At 36.2% G+C, this 21,494-nt stretch overlaps 1 protein-coding gene across 9 annotated transcripts in view; it reads left to right on the top strand.

The window, feature by feature from the left end:
• ZNF385B (zinc finger protein 385B) overlaps positions 1–21,494 on the top strand; it is a 150,225-nt gene that overhangs the window by 119,908 nt on the left and 8,823 nt on the right. For all 9 annotated transcript variants that reach the window (XM_058840362.1, XM_058840363.1, XM_058840367.1 and 6 more), the window contains one exon: positions 6,668–6,830. In XM_058840362.1, coding sequence (XP_058696345.1) covers positions 6,668–6,830 — 163 coding nt within the window. The remainder of the gene's footprint in view (positions 1–6,667; positions 6,831–21,494) is intronic.

Below are 21,494 nucleotides of genomic sequence, written 5' to 3'. Positions count from 1 at the left end.
AGATATCCGTAAGGGTGGAATTGAAAAACTAATGCATAGCTTTCGTGTAAAAAATGCATGAACATGCCAAGTTTTCAGATTTCTTCAATTACTTCTATTATTAATAACAAATGAGATAAAAGTATGTTTTTCAACACTACTTCCTAATTTATCATGTAATTTTTATTAGAGTTATGATTCTAGTCTAAATTCTTCCTGATTTATATACTCAAATGTGCATACTCTTACAGAATGCTTCTAACAGGTAGACTAAATAAGCAAAGATTTTGTAGATATCTTACTATTAAGAGAGCTTTCTAGTTTAGGATCTGCTGTGAATTAATATAACAATATGTTACAAACATAAAGACTTCTCTGCTCCTGTTTTGCACAGTTTGTTTCCTTCTCTAGTGGGACCACTGTAATCAACTTGATGTATAAAAATGGGCAGGAATACAGGGGTTGAGAGGTGTTCTTTCTGCAATGTAAGTTATGACTATATTTAGAATATGTTTGGGTTTTTTTAGCTTGAATGTATGTAAATATTTTTTTTGTGATATGCAGGAAAAAAAATTGTCTTTATAACTAGTCCATAACAGAATGGAAGATTTCAGGGTTATTATGTATCTGTTCCGTCTTTCAGTTGTTTCATTTTCCATGGCTGAACTGCTACTGGCAGAGGCTTTTGTGGTATTTTCAATAAAATATTTTTTCATTAGAGATTACCAATTGTATCAACACCAAATGAATACAGGATTTGAGATAGAATCACTGAGGGTGGGAAAGATCTCCCAGATAATCATGTCCAGTTACCACCATGTTCACTACTAAACCATATCCCCAAAAACCCCAGATGGTTTTTGAACAGTTTCAGGGATAGTGACTCCACCACTTCACTGGGCAGCCTGTTAGAGGTAGAATTGCTGTTGAGAGTATTTCCCATCCAGGCTGAGTTCCTGCTTTAGGAAGCTGCAGTAGCAAGTGAGAGGAAATAGGAGGTGCGAGCCACCATGTTCAGTTCTGCTGAGTTGTGGCACTCACCTAATACTGTGCAGCTCAAGCCATGAACCTGCATTTCCCACATGGATGCTTCAGAGTCTCCCTTTATTTCTGCATTTCTCCTTCCTTCTGTCCATGCAGATCTACATATATTTAATTGTATATGTTAATTTCCAGGCTGGATGATGTGGTAGCAGATTCAAGCATTCAGCTAAAGAATTGATGGTACAATTGTCTTATTTCCATGAAGACCTAATGAAGGGCTACTTCAGCTGAACTTGAATAAACCCGTAAAAAATCTTGATCTCACACACAGTTCAAGGCACTGAACCTTTAGACTTACTCAAGCCTTTCATCAGATTAATGTTTCTTTGTGTAGCAATAAATTCAGTTAATTAGTCATTCACATTGCAAGTAGATTCTGTCGCTTGTGAAATGTCAAAATTAATCATGTGGATTTCAAATACACTGTCAGTCATTGCTCCTGATGGGGAAGACTCTGTAATCTTTTGTACTACAGTCTTGCCTGTAGTTCAGAGTTTCCTTAAAAATAATACTGCTATCAATTAATCCATATGATCTACCTGTTTCCTGGTTATCTAGATCTTTCAGTATATGCAGATTTATAAACATTTTTAACTTTCTACAGAGTAAAGCTACTGAGGTTGTTTTAAGCACTTCAATATGCTAATGTCATTCACATTTATTTTCAAAAGTATATTTATGTGTAGAAAATAATTTAAATTGTTGATGTTTTATTAAATGCAGTCTAGTATAGAAGGCTATTGTATATGTTTTGTATGTAGTTGCACAGTTTAACATCGTGCTTGGATTTCAAACTTAATAATTTGTAGTTGAAAGTACCAATTAAATGCAGATTTAAAAAAAATAGACCATTTGGATCATTTTTAAGAGCAGAAAAAGCTATCCTTTCTTACAGCCAGGTCATTAATCCTTATAATATAGAGGCTTTCTTAAAAATTAAAACATTTGTAAGGTTTGGTTGGTTGGGAGTTTTTAGTTGTAGATAGAAATAAGGTGTATTAATTAGAAAAATTATGGGGAAAAATTACATAATTGTTTGTCAATTATATTCTTAATTATTTGCAACTTAGTTTCAAATACAGCTATTCACTAATCCATGGTTTTACAAATACGTAGGTGTATTTTTAAAGTGTCACAAATGATGCATCCTATTGATCAAAAAGTAGTCCAGACAAATGCATAAACACTTTTTTGGAGTTTGGTCTGTCAGTACAAAGGTATTTTTTGCATTCTGATTCATAACGTCACATTTATGGCAGCTTAAAGCTTTTCCTGTTCATTAAACCTCACTAACCAGTACTTGATGACCTTCTGTGCTGTCTGATAAGTAGGCAGGTTCTTTTTTAAAATATTGCAATATATATATATATATCAAGCTAGTAGACCACAGTCAGTTTTAGATTCAATTCAAAATTAAACTTTCCTTTCAGTTAAGGAGTTCTTTCATAAAAATAGTTTTTATTCCACTTTCTCAAAAAGTGTCTTCCTAACCTATAATGCATTTCATTTAAAAATTGTAATAATGATAATTCAATGGTGAGGTTTAATACTGACTATGTAAGCAATAGATGTAAGCAAGAACTTAATCTTCTTGAAATGAAAAATAAATATTTAAATAATATTAAATTTTGGCATAGATAAATTATTTTCCTGTAGAATTAATTAACCCCTGCAGCAAATGCAGCTGTATACATTGGAATAAAGTATTTTGCAATTAAAATAATTATAGTACATGAGTATAGAAAGATGTTTTGAGATAACAGATTTTCATGTTGGTTTTTTGTATTTTTTTTTATTTTCTTAAATATTGTTTTGCTGCCACAGAATTTGCATGAATTAGTTGTACTTAATTATGTTCAAAAAGTACCTTCAGGATCCATTTAAAATATTGTATTCCAAAGATATTCTAAAGTTGACTTTGTATTTTAGTGGGTGTTTATATTAAAAGTGGTAAACTATCTTTCTTTTATGGACACGTCTTTTGAACCCTATGTGTGCACAACTTCCTCTGGATTGCCAGAGCAATTTAAAATAAATTTTCAGCTTCTTGCCCTAACTAAAAATTAAAATTGTGTATGTCATGGCTTATTTCAAAGATAAGTCTAACATTTCAATGATGTAGTAGACAAAGCTATAACCTCTGCTCTACTGCTGTATTTGTGTCATAAGCAAGTCTTAAGTGAGACTTGGAACAAACATGTTTGCCTTTAATATGGTGCTTTTGCAAATATTTCATAAAATTAGAGTTATTAATGATCAGGAAAATAATACTCACAAAAAATGGTATCCGTAATAATCAGGAGTTCCAATTTCAGATTGGCTCAGCTGCCCTTTTTTCTTTTGCTTGATATGACTACAGAAAACTCTAAAGGTTTACAGAACATGGTGATACAGCATTTCAGTTACTGAAAGGCAGCTGAATCAAATGATTTATCACATAGTGCGTAAAAAGCAAACTCTGACCTTGCAAGTGAATCTGAAAGGACTAGAAAATAGTGCTTATGTAGTTAGGAAAGATTGCTTCAACACTTTAAGGAATGCTCCTCTAACTTCATGCTTGGGAAGAGTATCTGTGTTTCTATTCACAGAACAGAGATGAGCTGGAAAAGCCTAAAAACCAAAGGTATAACAATATCCAGCCCACGGAATTGAAACTTGACAAAGTCAATGTAGAAACAAATAGTATGTACTTAACTGACAAAGTGAGGCACTGAAACAATTTTTTAAAGGTAGATTTTTGCATCCCCTAACTACTTTAAAATCCAACCTGGAGAATCCCCTCTTCCCCCAAAGGAATATGGTTTAGTTGGAACAGTATTGAAGAAGGATGGCATCTCCATACCCCTGCTTAGGCTGGTCATAGCAATACTTTTTGGCATTATAACATACAACTATGAATTTGATAGATTATGATAATTAGAAAGCTTAAAAATTAGTCCATTCACCATGTGTCCATGAAGCTTTGCTTGTTATTATGGAAATCTTAATTTTAATTCTTCCTGGGCTTGTTTGTTCTCAACAGGTCTCATGTACACTATATGAGGATTGAATGAAGGGAATCACAGACTGTAGTAGGTTATTACTGATATTGCAGGCATTTTTATTGCAAATATCAGCAGAAAGGCTTATTATCAAGGAATTGACTTACTAAGTCTTTCTCTTGAGTGCATTTATGTCTCTTATGTCATAGCTTTGGCCTCAGGCAGCATATGATCTTATCAACAGCACACATATGCGCAGAGCATAGAGTTCAAATATTTAAAGGGACATCATCAACTTGAGGATGCTTGTGGACAATCTTGTACTTGCTATTATTAAAAGTTAAAAGCATTGGAATTGAAAGGGCATTTATATTCACTCCAATTTTTAGCTCCCGTTTCTGTACACCACAACGTGTAAATAGTTTATTGAATTTTGTTGGTGGAAAACGCCCCTTCCAGTGCATCGTGTCACAATTGCAAAGCTTAAGAGAAATGGATGAAACCCAGCAAAGGTGGAGAGAGGCAGGGCAAGACTCCTGTGCCTCATAAGGCACATTGGCATAGCAGGGCACAAACAGGACTATGCTCCTCTGCCCACATTCAGAACTGGAGAGATCCAACCCAGAAGTTGACAAGTGTCCCTTTAAGTAGAGCACGTAGTACTAGTGGTATAGCTGGTTAGTTGTTTCTTTATAATCATTAAATTGTGTTTGTATGAGTGTTAATATTTCAAAGGTTTTAAAATCCAAAAATATTTTAATAGCAATTGATGAGTAAACTCTTCACTGTTTTTATAAGAAAGTTTTTAAAAGACATCTCACTTTCAGAGGAATTCAAAATAAAACTAATCTAGCAGCCTTTCTTACTGAATGCTTGCTTACTAAAATCTCCTATGAAAGGAAAGATGTACCCACAACACACACTGTCCTTCTGAGATGGAAAGCACTGTGTTTCATGGGCTGTATGATCACTTAAGAAGTTCTGGTGTGTAAGAACTTCACTCCTCTATTTTAGCAACAATTCTCCATCAGTGTAATGGTGCCAGTAACTTGTGTGAGGACTCCAACATGCAGTTCTATTGCCTGCTCTGGCTGTTTCTACTCTTCACTTCTACTCTACCATACGATAAAGCTGTTATTACATGCTGTCCCAAGGTGACTGTATTGTAATGCCCATTTCTGCTGATCTTAAAACAATTTTCCTCATTACGGCAGCACTCTTCATGGAGTTCAAGCATCTTAGATGTTATAACTGCTTTCTGTAAAAACTCACATGATTTGTTTCATGGCTTGCTTCACTTAACACAGCAAACTAAATGGTTGATAATCAACTGATGAGAGAGAATGGTTTTGCATGAACACAGTGAAAGTTTACTTGCACTGATGTTTTTACAGGCCAGGTGCCAAGATGTGCTTAGAAGAAGCATGCTTTCTCTGAGTGCTTTAATTTGAAGTAAACAACAATATTAACTTATTTGGTTAATATGTAACCTTCAATAGAGGCACCTAGTGGTATGCCTGGAATAATGTTTTGAAATTGTGCTCAGAAATATTAATTATGCAAATCTACTGCTGAAGACTACAATGTAATGAAAACAGACTTTTTTGGATAGGACTTTTTTCTTGCCCATTATTTGGTAAATTAATTTATTAAGAAGTCAAGAAAAAGACTTAAATTCATTAGCTGAAATTTCCAAGCTTTGGAGTTTGTATTAAGCATACAGTTCTTTAGTTTTGCTTCTGACAAAGTGGCCTGATTATATAGAGTCAGGAACAATGAAAGGGAATCAATATTTCTGAAAAATTGGGCAGATATTTATGTGTCTAGCTTTAGCTGTGCAATTTCAAAAACACTGACCTAGTTTCTGAAGATAGTTTTAAGGCAAAGGTGAAGTAAACATCTCAGGACATAATTCTACTGTTCTGTTTGGGCAGATTAAGGCAAAATAAATAATAATAATTTTAAAAGCTCCTCTTCTCTCTGTCCTTCAGGTTCAAATTTTCTTAGTATTTAAAAAGTAATATTCAAGGCAATTTATAAAGCAATCAAGACTGACAAGTATTTAGTTTTCTATGTTGTACTTGGGTCTACTGAAGTTTACAGGTGTAGTGTTTCCTCATTTTAACCCTTCTTGTTTGATCTAATAGTGAAGTAATATTTTTTCAATTTTCAATTGTCTCAGTTGCTGTTATATGAAGGTGAAATTATTTTATGAAATCTGTACTGGATCAAAAAGAAGGGAAAATGGATTATTTAATCATGTTTCAGCAGAGTACATCTTTTTAACTGCAAGCAATAAAGACTAGGGAACACTACATGAAAATTGAGTAGCATCTTTCTGAATTGGATGTGTTTACATTTGTATAGTCCTTTAAATCTTTAAGCACCATAGAAGCAAAGAATTATGTTAGGAGTGACAGAGTTTTATGTAATCTTGAAGCCTCTTTTTCCAAGTTACTGAAAACATGCAACATTCATTAAAATCTTGTCATCGGAATATATAAGAACTTACATCCACGAGAAGCATTATTATAAAGCTGTTAGAATTTTTTAGGTAGAATAATACGGTGCCTACTATTGAAAGTGTCACTTTTCTGCCTTGTTATCCATTGTATTATATACAAGTGCAAAAAAAAGTGAGCCTGATTTGTTCTCCTTTGTAGAGCCAGGCCGAGGCCCACTACAAAGGAAGTAAACATGCCAAGAAGGTCAAAGCACTAGAGGCAACGAAAAACAAACCCAAAGTTGGTACTTCCAAGGACAGCGCAAAGGTTAACACGGGCTGCTCCACCACGCCAGTCACAACCAACATCTCTGACAAATCAGGTCAATGAAAACTTTTTGTTCTATACATCTTTTACTTTCTCCTTTTTTTGTGTTTGTATGAGAGAATTTGGTTGCATGATAGTGATCCAAAACTTGTCTTTTCTAAAATTATTTACGATGCTTTTGCGTATAGAATTGATTTGTTTTGATACTCTCAAATTGCTTTTGCATGTCTGTGAAACAACTGGTGGGCCTGAATGCTAAAGTGTATTTTTTTTAAACTTATGAAATTTACTGTTATAAAGTATAGATTTTTTTTGGCTGTAGTGGATGGATGTGGGTGAAGGGTTAATTCTGTGGTTATATATTTAGTTGAAGCACAAGAAACCTTTGTAAGAAATTTTTCCTTTCTGAATGAAACAATGTTGCTCTAATAGGAAAACACACCTACAGAATGTGAGGCCTGGGTATTTCCTGACTTTCACAGCTCATTAGTGCTTCAACATCACTTCTTTTGCTTTTCTACCCTCCAGATGAGTAATCTAAGGAAGATCAGCAACATTAATAGTGGTGGAATTGATTGAGTTTCTGCTCTGTCAGTGTTGTATTACTGAATGAAACAGGAGACTTTCATGAACCCGCTGACAGTGTTATTCAGGGGGCCCCTACTGTGGATTACCCAACTGTCAGTCCAGTAGACTACTGCTGATAAATTTGCTTCTGCCTAGGGAGCCATTTATTATCCTCTTCAGCAGAGCTGATCTTGACTCAGGTGCTGTGAGGTGAATAACATTTTTGACATGTGCATTAAAAATAACAACAAAAAAAATCCAACTCAAAGTATCAGTGACTATTTGTCATCCTGCTGTTTTTACAGCAGCTTCAAAACTATCTGTGGGTCCTTAACAGTGACAGTGGGTGCCAAATTTTGAGTTGATTTTCCTAGCAAATCACATTTTAGTTTTGAGAGAGATGAACTCAGTCCAAGTAGCATCTTCAGGTAAACAAGACATGCTACTATAAAACAGTAGCAGTTTGCCACTGATCTAAATATAAGGTGGACTATTGAACAGAAAGAGATCTAAAATATTTGATAAATATTTTATTCTCTGAAATATCAAAAATAACTGTTTAAGATAGCTTACTTCTCCAGGTGTACATGATGAGAACCAGACAACTGCTGAAGCAAAATATCAATTAAGACTTTAGAGGATTTAAAATGTTAAGAATTCATTTGCAATAACAGAATTTTATAATGCCTTCCCTCTCCAATGACAAATGTTGAGGTCCAGGTAGCAAAAGTTTCGTCATCTTTTTCAAACTCCATCTTTCTCTTCCAGAAACCATCTGGAGCTGTTTTGTGTTTCCTTTGCCAGACTATGAGGTCTGAATTGAATTATTTTCTTTCCTCTGCAGTGTATCTAAAATCTACATTCAGTTTTTGATTAATAATATAACCAGTCAAAAGGGAAACCTGCTCTTTGTATTTTTTTAATTGCCCTGTTTTGACAGTTATTGTTATGTTATTAATTGCTCTGTACAAATCAGATAGATTACCATCTGTGTCTGTTGGATTACACCACTGCAACTGTTTCTACATTAAAAATAAATCCCAGTGGCAATTTAGTTAAACACTTTCTTCCCATCAGGAAAACAGTGGGACACTCTGTGGAGAATAGGCTCCTCAGAGCCTCTTGCTGCTGTACAGGAGACTGAGGATGGGATGTTTGGGAGGAAGGAACCTGAATTTGGAGCAAATTTTCTGTATTTGTAGGAAAATCTGGTCACAGAGATGGGGAACAACTTGAAGATTGGGGCTTTTACCAGACTTGGAACAAACCATAGTTTTGTTCAGCTACAGTTTCCCTTACGGATACTATTGCCTATCTATTCTTTGACATGTCTTTATCTCCTTAACATAATGCTTATTGCAAATGAAACAGTCACTAAGTTGCCATTGGGTAGTGTTTTGGGCTTTTCTGTGGGAGGGGTTTAGGTTGGTTTTAGTTTTTGGGGTTTTTTGAGTTGAGGTTTTTTGTTTGGTTTTGTTTTTTGGTTTTGTTTGTTTGTTTTTTGAGATTTTTTATTTGGTTGGTTTTTTTTGCTTTGGAGCAAAAACTTAACATATAACATATTTTCTGAATCTTTTTAACACAGTTTTCATTCTCTGAGAAATGCGTTAGTACTAGATATTAAGCTTTTGGGAATATTTTAATTTTCCTTAGAATATCTCTAATACTAAGAATTTCAGTTTGTGTGTAAACAAAAAACAACAAAAAAAGAGATTTAGAGATTTTAATCCTATAAATCCTATAAATAAATCCTATAAATCCTATAAGTTGGATAAAAACTGGCATCTAGGTAGAAGAGCAGTCCTAACTTTTGGTCTATCCTGAAAGATGCTGCCGCATGAGCTCTGTTTTGCTTGACCTGCTGACTGACCAGGGACTCTGCCTTCAGGATGGGACAGTTGAAAGTGTGTATGTGTGCTGTTAGTCTGAAAAGATTGCTTTGGAAGTACATAAACTAAATGAAATCAAGGAAGATAATTAAGTTCTACCACTTGGGAACCTGTTGTTTAGCCATTGTACTTGGGAGAGTTCCTGAGAAACGTTCAAGTAGTAAATAATTTCTGGTGTCCTTTTCTAGTGTCTGAAAGGGTAGTAGAAAGAGAAGCTAAACAGAGAAGACAGTTATAAGTTCCTGGGATCTTTTTTCTCTGCTGTATTTTCGTGGGTATTAGTGCAGAAAGGGTAGGGAGCATTACAGTAAACTGATAATCTGCAATTATTTTTTTATGTAGGTCTGCTAATAAAGAGGCACAACAGGCATGAGTAGCACCCTTTCTCATGAGCTGTCATTTTGAATGAGATAATGATGAATGATTTGGAGCTCTCCAGTCAGAACAATTGTTAAATATTGAACTAAAATGTCAGGTTAAGTTTGCTAGAGCCATGTGTTCTTTGACTCAGACATAGCATGAAGTCCAAAACATTTGTCAGAAGTCACCACTGTAGTACTAACAGGAAAAATAATTTCACAGCCAGTGATGAATCTATCCAAGGCAAAACACAAATGCATCCAGTCCTTATTTTTCAAAACATATGATGCAGTGGTCTCTCTACAGCTGTTCCTTTCATTTTGAGAAATGGCTTCTGGTAGAGCTACAAAAGTTAAATTAATCTTTCAGGTTTTTTGGGATATTTCCAGAAGGCTCCTGTAGACAGAAGTGGCCTCAGCCAAGTGGAAAGGTATGACTGTGGTCTGAGCATGACAGTGTCCACACTGTGAGAGAAAGTGCTGCTTTTGTTAATAACACAGTATGACTTGGAAATGGCATTTGTAAATTGATCATCACCAAACATAAAATGATAAAGCCACAATGCAGGAATAGTGCAGGTGGCTGCACCCTGAGTGTTTATCAATGGGTTTAGCTGAACTAGTTGCTCCTCTAACTTTGTTAGTCTACTATGTGATCTCATTGTCTAAACTCACAACTCCTTGCTGTTCAGAAAATATTTATTGGTACTTGTAAATACCAGCACTCTACCTCATTCACTCTGTAGACAGGAAAAAAATCACCACAGATTGTATGACAAAGTTGTTTCTCTCCTACTATAGGTGAGCCATCTCTGCTTGTCCTGATAGGTACTTGCAGATTGGAGGTGGCCATAAGGAATGTATCCATAACCTGTCTCCCACACAATTTGTCAAACCACACAGGAAAAGTCCAGTAATGTCTACAGTTCAATCTGCTAGAAAATCACTACTGTGACCCTGCAAGCTTTTTTGTAGCTGCTGTGAGGTGTGGTTACAGAACAGCAGTGTTAATAGCACTGGGAGCTGCTCTTGCTGTGGTGGGTTGATCCTGGCTGGATGCCAGGTGCCCAGAAAAGCCACTCTACCACTCCCCCCTCAGCTGGGCAGGGGAGAGAAAATACAGCAAGAAGCTCGTGAGTCAAATTCTGCCAAACTTAAGGGAAGTTTCTGACAGCTTGTCACAGAAGCCACCTCTGTAGCCCTCCCACTACCAAAGCTTAGCCGTGCAAGCTCAGCGTGGTGGCAAAGATTCCCCTCCCTCCCAGTGGAAGTTCAGGGTTTTCAAGATGGCTGCACAGAAGGATACATGTAGGTACAGCATTGATTTAGGAAAGGGCAAGGGTAATACCCAGTACACAACATTGTTTAGAATATTTGAAGTGTGGTTTAAATATAGCTCTAAGAATGCAATAGAAGATAGTGTCTGTGACCCCAGGTCAGCATAGTCTAGATGCTTACAGTGATGAATCCTTCAGGAATGCATATGATAATGACTGGATTGAAATGTCACTGTTTGCTTACCAAGCAAAGAGGAGTTCTTTGATCCTGCCTCTAAATTAAAATAAATAGTTCAAAATGAAGCATACAAATGATGTGGTATCAACTTCTTTGCATTTTGCTTTGATATGAAAATTGGAAAGTAAACGCAACTGTTTTAAACTACTTGAGTCAAAATCGTATTTCAGATTATAAAAGATAATCTTTTTTGGCCTTTGATCATTCTCTGTATGCTCTATTGGCCTTGTGCCTGTTTGTGGAATGATAGGTATGGGCATTTCAAGTTCAGTCTTCATTGCAGTAAGAGCAGAAGACGCTGCTCCTTGGGAATTAGTAGGTAGAGATAAACCCTTTGGATGCTCTATGGAACCCCATTTTGTTCAGCTGGTAGAGGAGCAGAGAATGTTAAATACCTAACTAGGCCAATTGCTAGAACCTCTTTCAAATCCTGACCCTTTGTACTACTGCTTTGCTCTGGGGCACTGTCTCAGGACAGCTCAACAGGCAGTGCACAGGGTCATAGTGATGACGTTCCAGTGTATGAGCATGGGCTGATCTGCTGTGAATGGCAAGAACAGTGGGAAAGGGCTGTGACTGCCAAGCTTTTTGCCAGCTTCTTGATCCTAAGTGGGTCCTGTGAGGGTTATTCCAGTCTCTACAGCTGCATAACTCAAAATAGCTGGAGGTTATTCTGAGGAACATTGTCATGCCAGAGTGTGGCGCAGTGTCTGACACTGAGTGAACTAGATCACATTTGGAAAATGACCTGGACCTGTTGATGGACCTAATAAATTATTTGTTGTTGTGTAGACATACGGTAATTAGTTGTCCTGTTAGACAGGATTGGCAACTCCAAGCTTTATCAGACTTAGAAAAGTTGACTTTGTAGTCTTGTCTGTGGGTTTTAGTTCATCAAGGGCTATCTGTGGATGCTTTCACAATGAAACTGACTGTTTTTTTCTTTTATTCCTAAAGTAGCATGCAACATGTTGAATCACATTTACTCAGGAAGCTTATGATGGTCTGGGTTTCTCCCATGTCCCTGTTGCTAGTGCTGTGTATTCAACAACTACCAATGAGGTGAAATGTCCCAGTGGAGGGTTCAGTTCCTATGTCACAAATCCACTATCAGAACTCTTCCTTACTCATCTTGCTCTCATTGCTTGTTTTAAAAATCTTTCTGACAGTGCTTAAATTCTAAACTTTTACATATGCAACTCTACTTGGACTAATGCAAAAAAATGCTACCAGATCTCTTAGCAAAGTCCCTTTTCACCTTAGCATGTTTCCATTCACCCCCTTGTTTTCCACACATTTTAAAGGAATGGCTTGTTTATATAGCTCAAATAAACTGTTTCTTATATGATCCTTCAAAAGTAGCTAGGAGCCAGAGACATACAGCCTTCCCAGCTGAACTGTGGTGTATGTGTCCAGGGAAATTCAAGGTTATTTGTCACACAGATAATCATTGTAAAAACCTCAAAGCTACAGTGTTTCTAATTATTCTTCAATCTCATAATTTTGTGTAATGTACCAAAGTTCTCTAGACCTCCAAAAAGGTTGTGACAAAGTTGAATTTTGAGGGTGGTGCAAGGGTAGGGAGAGGCTCTGAGAGAAACAGGACAAAGATGTGTTTGGTTTGGTGCCCCCCAGTGTCATTGTGCCCTATTTAGAGGTTCTGCGTTATGCCCTTCAAACATGCTTGTGCTTATGTCTGGCCTCCTTCAAAAGCTACTGATGAGTCTCATCAGTTCTTCACATTTATGCTGACATAAAGAGTTCTGCTGAAGCTATGCTCTATAAAATAACCATGCATCTGTGTTTATGTGGATTCAGATAGTGCCTGCTAAGCACAGGCATATTTCTGTTAGATAAAGGTATTAGTTTACAGTCAACTAAGTAGTAAATTCAATCTGATTCAGCCACCAAGGAGAGTCATTTCAAGGGCATTTTTCCATTACATTCTTTGAGGATGGTAAGCTGTGTTCCTTTTTGATTCAGTGTTTCACAGCCATACGAAGACCTTTCTATATTGCCATCTGTTGAAACTCTCCCCCAAAAACAGAGGTAAAGGCACAGTATAGAGTTTTCTGCTTGACCACAGTGCATTTACAATTGATAATATAAAGTATGAGTAATAAATACGCATAAATTCATCACAGTTACCCTGTTGCAAGTACCATATATATACTTACTTCCATGGCACATGCAATGACTGTATTTGATTTAATAGTAAATAGCTTCTGGGCATCTTTTGGCAGGTAATTTCAGCAGCTCTTTTAGGAAGTTGCTGTTTGATTTATGCTCTTAAGATGAAAGATGAGCCAAAAGAAAAATTAGCAAGTCAAAGTCTGATAACAGGAAATCATAATAGGTTGGGATCTTGAAACACTTTCTTCCCGGCCAGCCTTACTGTTCATACTTTTAAAAAGTGGATATTCAAATCTCATCTTTCTATGTGTGTCTAAATCTGAATGGAAAACCAGTCATACTGTGCATTTTGCTGTTGATAAGCTCCTGGGAGCTCCTGGTCTGTCTATAATGCTAGCAGGTTTCAAATTCTGCATCTACTGAAAACTGATTATTGGTGCCATTAACTAAAAAATGTGTGGAGCTGACACACATACTTTGATGAGTTGCTGCAATTCTTGATCAAACTGGGAAAGGCCAAACTTGTCTCTCACCAGTTATTATAGCAATCAGAAATACATGAAACTTTCTTTTGAAGGAATGGTAAGGTTTTTCTTTTCCTGCAGTAAAATCAGCATAACCTTAAGATCAAAAATATATTGTAAGGTGAAATAAGACTATTTTGGGTGTTCTGCTCTGTGTCTGAGCACTCATGAGCATCATTAAAACTGTATAGCTCTAGTATTTCTACTTACTCAAGTTCTAAAAATGTGAATTTCATGGCATTTTTTTTTTTTTACTAGTGTGCTTAAAAATGATACAAAGCTTTTCCTTCTTCAAGAAGTAGAGATAGGCATTTGGCCCAGCAAAATTGACTCTGCTACTGGTGCTGGATGATGGCAACAGAGCCAGGGATGCTATCAGCTACGGGTTTTTTTTAGCTAGATGAATGTGGTCATTTAAAGAATCCTTTCATATACATTGAATCTTTCAGCACCTCTATCATACTGTGAAATCAGGCATCTGTATTTCTTGTTTGTTCTGTAAATGATTGAATATAGAATTGTCTATTGAAAAAATCTATTGAAAAAATCCCAAGAGGATTTTTTTTTTAATAGGATGATGGTGATAATGGAATGATGGTGAGTATGAAGTAACAAAATAACTTGCTAAAAAGACACCTGCTGGTTCTGTTGGGTTTTTAAGCAACCCTGGGAGGAATAATTTCAATTGTATTTAATACTTTCACAACACTTATTGAAGCAGCATGTTCCTAAGGAAATAAGGCAGTTCTTCTGATACCAGATATGTATTTTTGACTAGTATCAGAGAATAAATAACAGGATTCCGGTGATTATTCATACAATTGGTAGTTGAATACAGTTTTCTTTGTGTTCAGCTGTGTTAAGTTAAAGGCTGTGTTGAAGCTGCAAAATTTGTTTTCTCCTTTTCTCTGAGCCCTTGAATGAATTTAGTGTCCAAATATAAAATAATGGGTTAGTACCAATGCTGCTTCAGTGGTGAAGGGGGAAATATACTTCACTTCCTATAGTAGAAAAATTATTTATACGAACAGTAGGCTACTCATTATTTCCTTATTACTTGTTTTCAAGGCAAGTGAAAATATTTTAATGTTGGTTAGACAAGTTATATCTGAAATGCAATTTATTTGTCAAATCTTGAGGGCATGACTGACTACTCACAGTGCTCAGACAAACCAGCTACAGAAGTGGGTGAGAATGCACAATTATAGATGTCTTTTAACTGAAATGAAGATGAGTGTTTCATAGCTGACTTTAACTGCAGTTCTGCCTGGGCAAGTACCAAGTGAGTAGTTCAGACACAGGTCCACGAGAATTTACTTGCAGCGTGTGTCAGTTCTCCTTGATTCTTTTATTTAGACGCCCATAAATTTCATATTAAGTTCCAAAGCACTTCAGCATCTGAGCATAAAGTTTTAAGATTTTGTTTTGCACAAGCAGAAGTGAAATATAATTCTAGTAATATATTTCAGATTCGTAAATGATGGAGTCATCATGTTATTTTTACAGATGAGATAATGAACTGAGACTAAGCAGAAGTGAAGGATCTTTGGGCAAGATACTGTATGTTTATTATAATCTTTGAAAGTTATTTTTCTAAGCATTCCTACATTATTGAAAAGTTTAAAAGATAGTACAATACTATAGCAAGTTTGCATTCCAGGACATCAGAAATAGATGTAGCAGAATTTAGAATGGGAATATAAAATATTTTCAAAATAATAGATGTCTAATGTCAGAAAAAGAAAAGTTTCTATCTAGCAGAAAAAAATTTGCTTTCACCCAGAGGAGAGCCATATTTTGTTATAGCAAATCTTATACTGTATTTCAAGCTTTGATTACACTGTATTAAAATTTTCCAACTCACAAATTTTCCTATTCCAAGCTGAACAGTCTGGCATAGCTCAGAAAAGATGAAACTAAATATGCCTGGCTATTAAAGCAACAGGACCCTGGAAGACTGAGCTTTTAGATGATCTCACTTTATGGATACTCTTTAAATTAGTATTCATACTTGCTAGCTGTGGTTTAGATCCACTTTCTTTTTGTTACCAGCACTGTACTGCTACTGATATTGCTGAGTTTTAAGAATAAATTTCTAGTGATAGTTTTCCCAACCTGTCAATATGTCACTGAGAAATTAGATGTTGGCATTGTACACTAGGAAATTGCTCTGTATTGGTGTTTGTAGACAAATTTATTTTCTCCAGTAGTAACATGCTGCATTTGCCACAGTAACTTGTTCACCCTATTAAGTCTAAAAAACTAGAGGAGGAGGAAGCTGAAAATTGTAATAATCTTTTTTCAAATTAGAAAAAGAGAAGTCTGATACAATGTGCATTCTGTACAATGTTATTAAAGATCAGCAGGTGATGTGAAGATGCAGCACAAATGGCCTTGAGTGTTCAAAGTTTGTTTTCTCCAGACATACTACATACACTCCTGCATTTTGGCTAACAGTACAAAATCAACCCTTTTTATTCCTCTAGCTTTTGTACTGAGAAATTGCCTTGTGTTGAAGTATTAAATTCTTATTTAATGTAGCTTTTGAAATGTGAATGCCCTTTGGTTATATATAACAATTTTGCAGTTATTTTGCTATATATTCTATACATATGTGCCAACGTATCTTTTTTTTTCTTCCCCTGCTGGTGAGTGCATACAGTTTTTTCTTGATCTTGTCTTGTAAAACAGACACTAGCCAGCCAAACTAAATCAATTCCCTAAGAATCTCCAAATGTGTAAGTAATTGATTAAAAATCATAGGCAATACAGCAGGATCACCTCTGACAACCCAATAATTGAAGCAGCAGGAACTTTCAGTTCAGGAAATTGTGCAGATAGGTACAGGGATAGATTTTGCAAGGCAAGGTTTTACACTTGCAGAACTACATATACTTCCTAATACTTTCTAATTCTCATCAGTCCACTTTCATAAAAATGAAACCAACCAAAATTGCAAAAGCAAACCTTTTTTAACATTACATCTTTATTCTGATCAGCACAAATATTTTCATACTCTGAAGAAAATCCAGGTTCCCTTGTAAGAGTTTTTGGTATGCTAAATCAGAAATAAAATATCTAAGAAATTGTCAACATCACTGCTGTAACATAGCCATGAAAGCAATACTTCTGAAGTGAAAAAAGATACTGGGGTTCAGCCTGTTGGAGAGTGGGGATGCAGTTAATCAAATAATCATAGCTACCAAGTTCACCTAATATTGCACAGCCATCCTGACATTCCTTGATGTAGCTTCAGTATCTTGAGAAAATATGTTGCGGCATATTTGAGGGCACATTTGTGTTTGAGAGGAAAAGCTTCATATTTATAGCTTCCATTTTTTTCTTGTTTTTGTATAGAGACAAAATTCAGAATGTGTCAAACAAATTTATTTCATTATATGAAATTTAGCTCTTTTTCATACATGCCTGAAGTACAAGAAAAAACATTTTGCAAAAACTAAAAGTAACCAAAGGGTTAATAGCACACTGTGCTGTCTAATTTGTATGTAGGTTTGCAGTGGAATTTTTCTAGAACAGAGCCCTACGGGTTTTTCAGCCTCATTTCTCAGTAGACTGCACAACTGGTGAGAAAGTAGGTATTTTGTCTGACAGCCATTAGAACCTCATTATCCAACAAATGTGCAGATAGAACAAAAAATATTTTGAAATACCTCATCAAGGTTTGCTAACTCCATCTTAATGAGTGTGAAGAAGTAATCTAATGCTCTTTGTTGTTTATTTTGTTGGAGGGTTTTGTGAGTGATGCTGAGATGCAGGACAGAGAACTTAGAAATCTGTAAAGGTTGTGACCGCTAGTAACTTAACTGCTGTCCTGCTATTGTCTTTATAGTATATATTACTCAAAGTGTTCATCTTTACCATCATAAGAACAATTAATTGTGTGTGTGCTTTATTCTTCTATAGCACTGTGAACCAGAAGAAAATGCTTTCTATGAAGAAAAGTGTTTTGAAAGTTGCTTTTCTTAGTGGAGCTATTGTCTCACTTTCTATTCAGTAACTTTTCTGCTAATACACTGAAAGAGGCCCTTCTTTTCATGCTGGTAATTCAATCACTGATAACCTCCTCCCTTCAAATCTTATTTCAGTCCAAGGAGATGTCCAGGAGCTCTTATTTCCAGTATAATTATTTGTGGGTTTTCTCATTCTATCCCCAGGCCTGTGTTCCAGGGTAGATCCCAAGATTTGGTTAGGCAGTCCTACAAGTACAGTGTAACTAAATAAGTTTTTTCCTCCTTGATTTTATTTTGCTGTAGTTTCTTAACATCTTCTTTAATTACATCTACTTTAATAGTTTTTGTTTTAAATTGCTGCAAATTTTGTTACAATATTTCTGTGGTACTGATTTTTCTCTCTCCAGATTTATATTCTTCACTTTCAAAGCTCTCGGTACCTTTGTATGCCTTTTGTACTACACTTTCAAATGCTGTCTTGCACCTACCACACAGAGCCATTGAAATCAACTTCTGATACAGCTTCCTGCTTTGCCTCGACCTATTTGTGAGGAGTTCCCTGCAATCAGCTGCAAAACTTGTTTCTTTTATTCTCACCTTTAAAAATTTCTCTTTTGCTGTGATGGACTGAAAAACAGAAAAACACGTGTGAGAATTTTGACTGCCACTGTGGTACCTGTGTCAGTGACTGGTTGTTGTGTCTGTCTGTGGTTCATACATGTCTGCAGTGGTCATCTCTGCTCTTAAACTGATCATTTGGGGGAACTTCTTCTGTGTGCAGAAAGCTTGGAACAGAGAGGTCAACTGGTCACTGTTGAGTAACTATTCAAATAACTCACATATCTTCAGCACTGTCAGTGGGCATGTTCTGTAAAGTGTGAGAAAAAAATGTAAAGAAATTTGTCACATTTCACATGTGCCAAGCATTTAACATGTCAAATTTAAACTTAGAATTTTATTTTTCAACAGACAAATTTTTACTTTGTGTTTATGGATGCTAATTTAGCTTTACTGATAAGCTTTTCAGCAAAATTTCTTGGATTGTCTACTAGTGTAATTAATGCAACTGATTTTACCTTTTCTATACAGTTGTTTAGGGAAAGAACTAATTCTCTGACAATCTCATGGATTTCCTTTTCCCATTCTATAATCACTGTATGCTTCCAAGGTTAATGCAGCCCAATATTCACAGGCATATATGGAGCTGTTGAAATTGCAGGGCAAACCTGATAATCTGTTTCACTCAGTACACCTTTACCAGTATGGGAGATATGTTTGCTTTCCCTCAAACTCTCTCTTAGTCTCCAAACTCAACACTTCAAACTAATAGCAGCTCCCTGTAGCACAACTTACATGAACTCAAGGCCATCACAAGCCAATATTGGCACCACACTTTCAGTATCCCAAAAATAAAATATTAACATTTACTTTCAGAAATCACTTTTGATTTTAGTTACCATAGGCAGTGACACAGTTAGAAATCAGTTGAAAATGATCAGGAACACCAAGCAGTCCTTTTTTTAAAAGGCTATTCTTTCAGCACTGATGTGATACTGTGAGGCACCACCATAAACAAGGCTGATTGGACCAAATGCTTTGTCCCTAACTGTGCATCACTTGTGCTCACAGATTGTATGGCCCTGATAACCATGCAGTGACTGAGTTACACAGTATTTTCCTAACACAGCAAAAAAATGATGTGACTGGTTTAGGCTGGAAATTGCCCTGGAAATCGCGTGGCTCTTTCCTTCATGTTTGTCAAGAAGCATAAGTTTTAACTGTTTTCTTACCTTTACAATAGAGAATAATAAACATTTTACTGCCAAAAGTAATTTTTCCATTATGCTCTCTTCTAACTTGGCAATGTGCGCTATTGTGTGAGCAAGTAAAAGAAATATAAAACCAGATTTCTATACCTAGGATGGCAAATGAGTGAATCTCACACAAGAGCTTCAGTGCAGGGTTGTAGAGCAGCAGTGGCCACTTTGCAGTGTCTGCGCTGCCCTTTTGCTATGAGCACTTTGTGTAGAGCTGCTGTTCGGTGCCTGGAGCTGGGGAGTGCAGTGAAGGACCTGGCACAAGGGAAGGTGTGAAGCTGAAGCTGGGCAGTGGGTGGTTGTAAGCATGGCACGGTCTCTTCCCAGTGGGGAGCCAGCCCCATCATAGTCAGCGCTGCACAGCTGTTCTCAGCCCCAGGATCCTTCCCTCTCCCCGTGCTCAGCCTTCAGCACAGGTTGTGTGCAATAGTCCCAGTTTCTGGTGGAGAAGAGAAGCAGGCAAGTGCAAAGGTGTACTTTTTATTACATGTGGTCACATAAAAAATATGTATTGTCAGCAATTGAAACATTGTTCTGTTACTGTCACAGCCAGAGCAAATTTGTTTATTTATTAAATAAAGCAAAAAATTTATGTGACAGTTTTGTGAGGACTATTAGGATCATAGCAGAACTTCGTATCTGAAAGCTTTTAGCATAAGTATTGGAAAGGGCTCTTGCAAGTGTATCACATATCATTTGTACCTTGGATATTTTAATTCTAACTGCTATTTGAACAAGCTGTTGTGAAACAGAACTTTATTGTAAAGATGTTTTTTGTATCATCAGTGATTAAAACAGGGCAGATAGGCATGTTGAGGGATGTAATAAAAATTTAGCAATATTTTAAACAATATTTACAATACTTAACAATATTTTAAAAATTTTAATAACAAAAAATAGGAATAAACATTTTTGGTACTGAAAAACTATCAGATTTCTAGATCTATATATGAGTTTTAAATTCCCATTGTTTTTATTTTTATCAAGATGTAAATTCTGAATTAAGCATCTGAATATTAAGTTACTATTTTTTTGTTGTTGAAAATAGCATGTATGATTTCATCATAAAGTCCAAATTAAAATTTCTCTCTAATGCACTAAAGCATCACTGCCTCAAAAAAAAAAAAAAAAAAAAAAAGCCTTTATTGGGTAGGACCTATTGTCTATGCCACAGCAACTGTAGTGAGAGTGGCATGACCTGCAAAGGTCAGTGAGTCACTGCAGCTTCAGAACCGAAGCAGTAGAACCTGTAGGTTTGAACCTGTCCTGTTGCCCTGCAGCGTCCTGACTTTGGTACTCAAAATGATGCAGTAGTGATCAGGTAAATAAGTTCTGAATTTTAACATGGCGCTGACACAAGCATGAGTCAAACAAGAAGAAATATGTGAAAACAACTTCAAAGAAGTATTAAAACAATGTAATGGGTGAGAAAAGCATTGATATTACCAAGCCCAAAGCAGTACTTAATTAGCTTGCTTTAGTTATTTTCCCTGGGCTCTACTTCAAAATAAATTCAGGCTTCACTAAGAACCTGAATCATCAATTTACTTTTCTGGAATTAAAGGCAGAGATGAAATATGGCTTTTCTGTGTGGAAAATGAACACAGATATAGGAAAACAGTACAGATTAGATTTTAAATTAACTTCTTGCACATGAGTTTTGGTGTGAGCATTTCAACTTGACCCTGATGCAGATTGAATCATAGCTACTGCCTTCAGGGAGTAGTCTAGTAGTGCCTGGGTCTCATTCTTCCAGCTGTGCTGTGCCAAACTGTGCAGCAGAAGCTGGTGTGTCCATGGTCCAGGCAGGATGGACTCACCCCTGCACTCTGTTGGGCTCTGCCTGGCTCTGCTGGTACCGACCCAGGTGGAGCTTAGAGCAAATCTGAGCCTATTCTCAATAATTCCTTCAGAAATAGCAAGAGGACTGTAATCCTACAGCTG

The sequence above is a fragment of the Poecile atricapillus genome, chromosome 5, assembly GCF_030490865.1.
Source record: "Poecile atricapillus isolate bPoeAtr1 chromosome 5, bPoeAtr1.hap1, whole genome shotgun sequence".
Classification (NCBI taxonomy): Eukaryota; Metazoa; Chordata; class Aves; order Passeriformes; family Paridae; genus Poecile; species Poecile atricapillus.
Note: the sequence above shows the minus strand (reverse complement) of the source record. Positions and strands in the feature narration are given on the sequence as shown.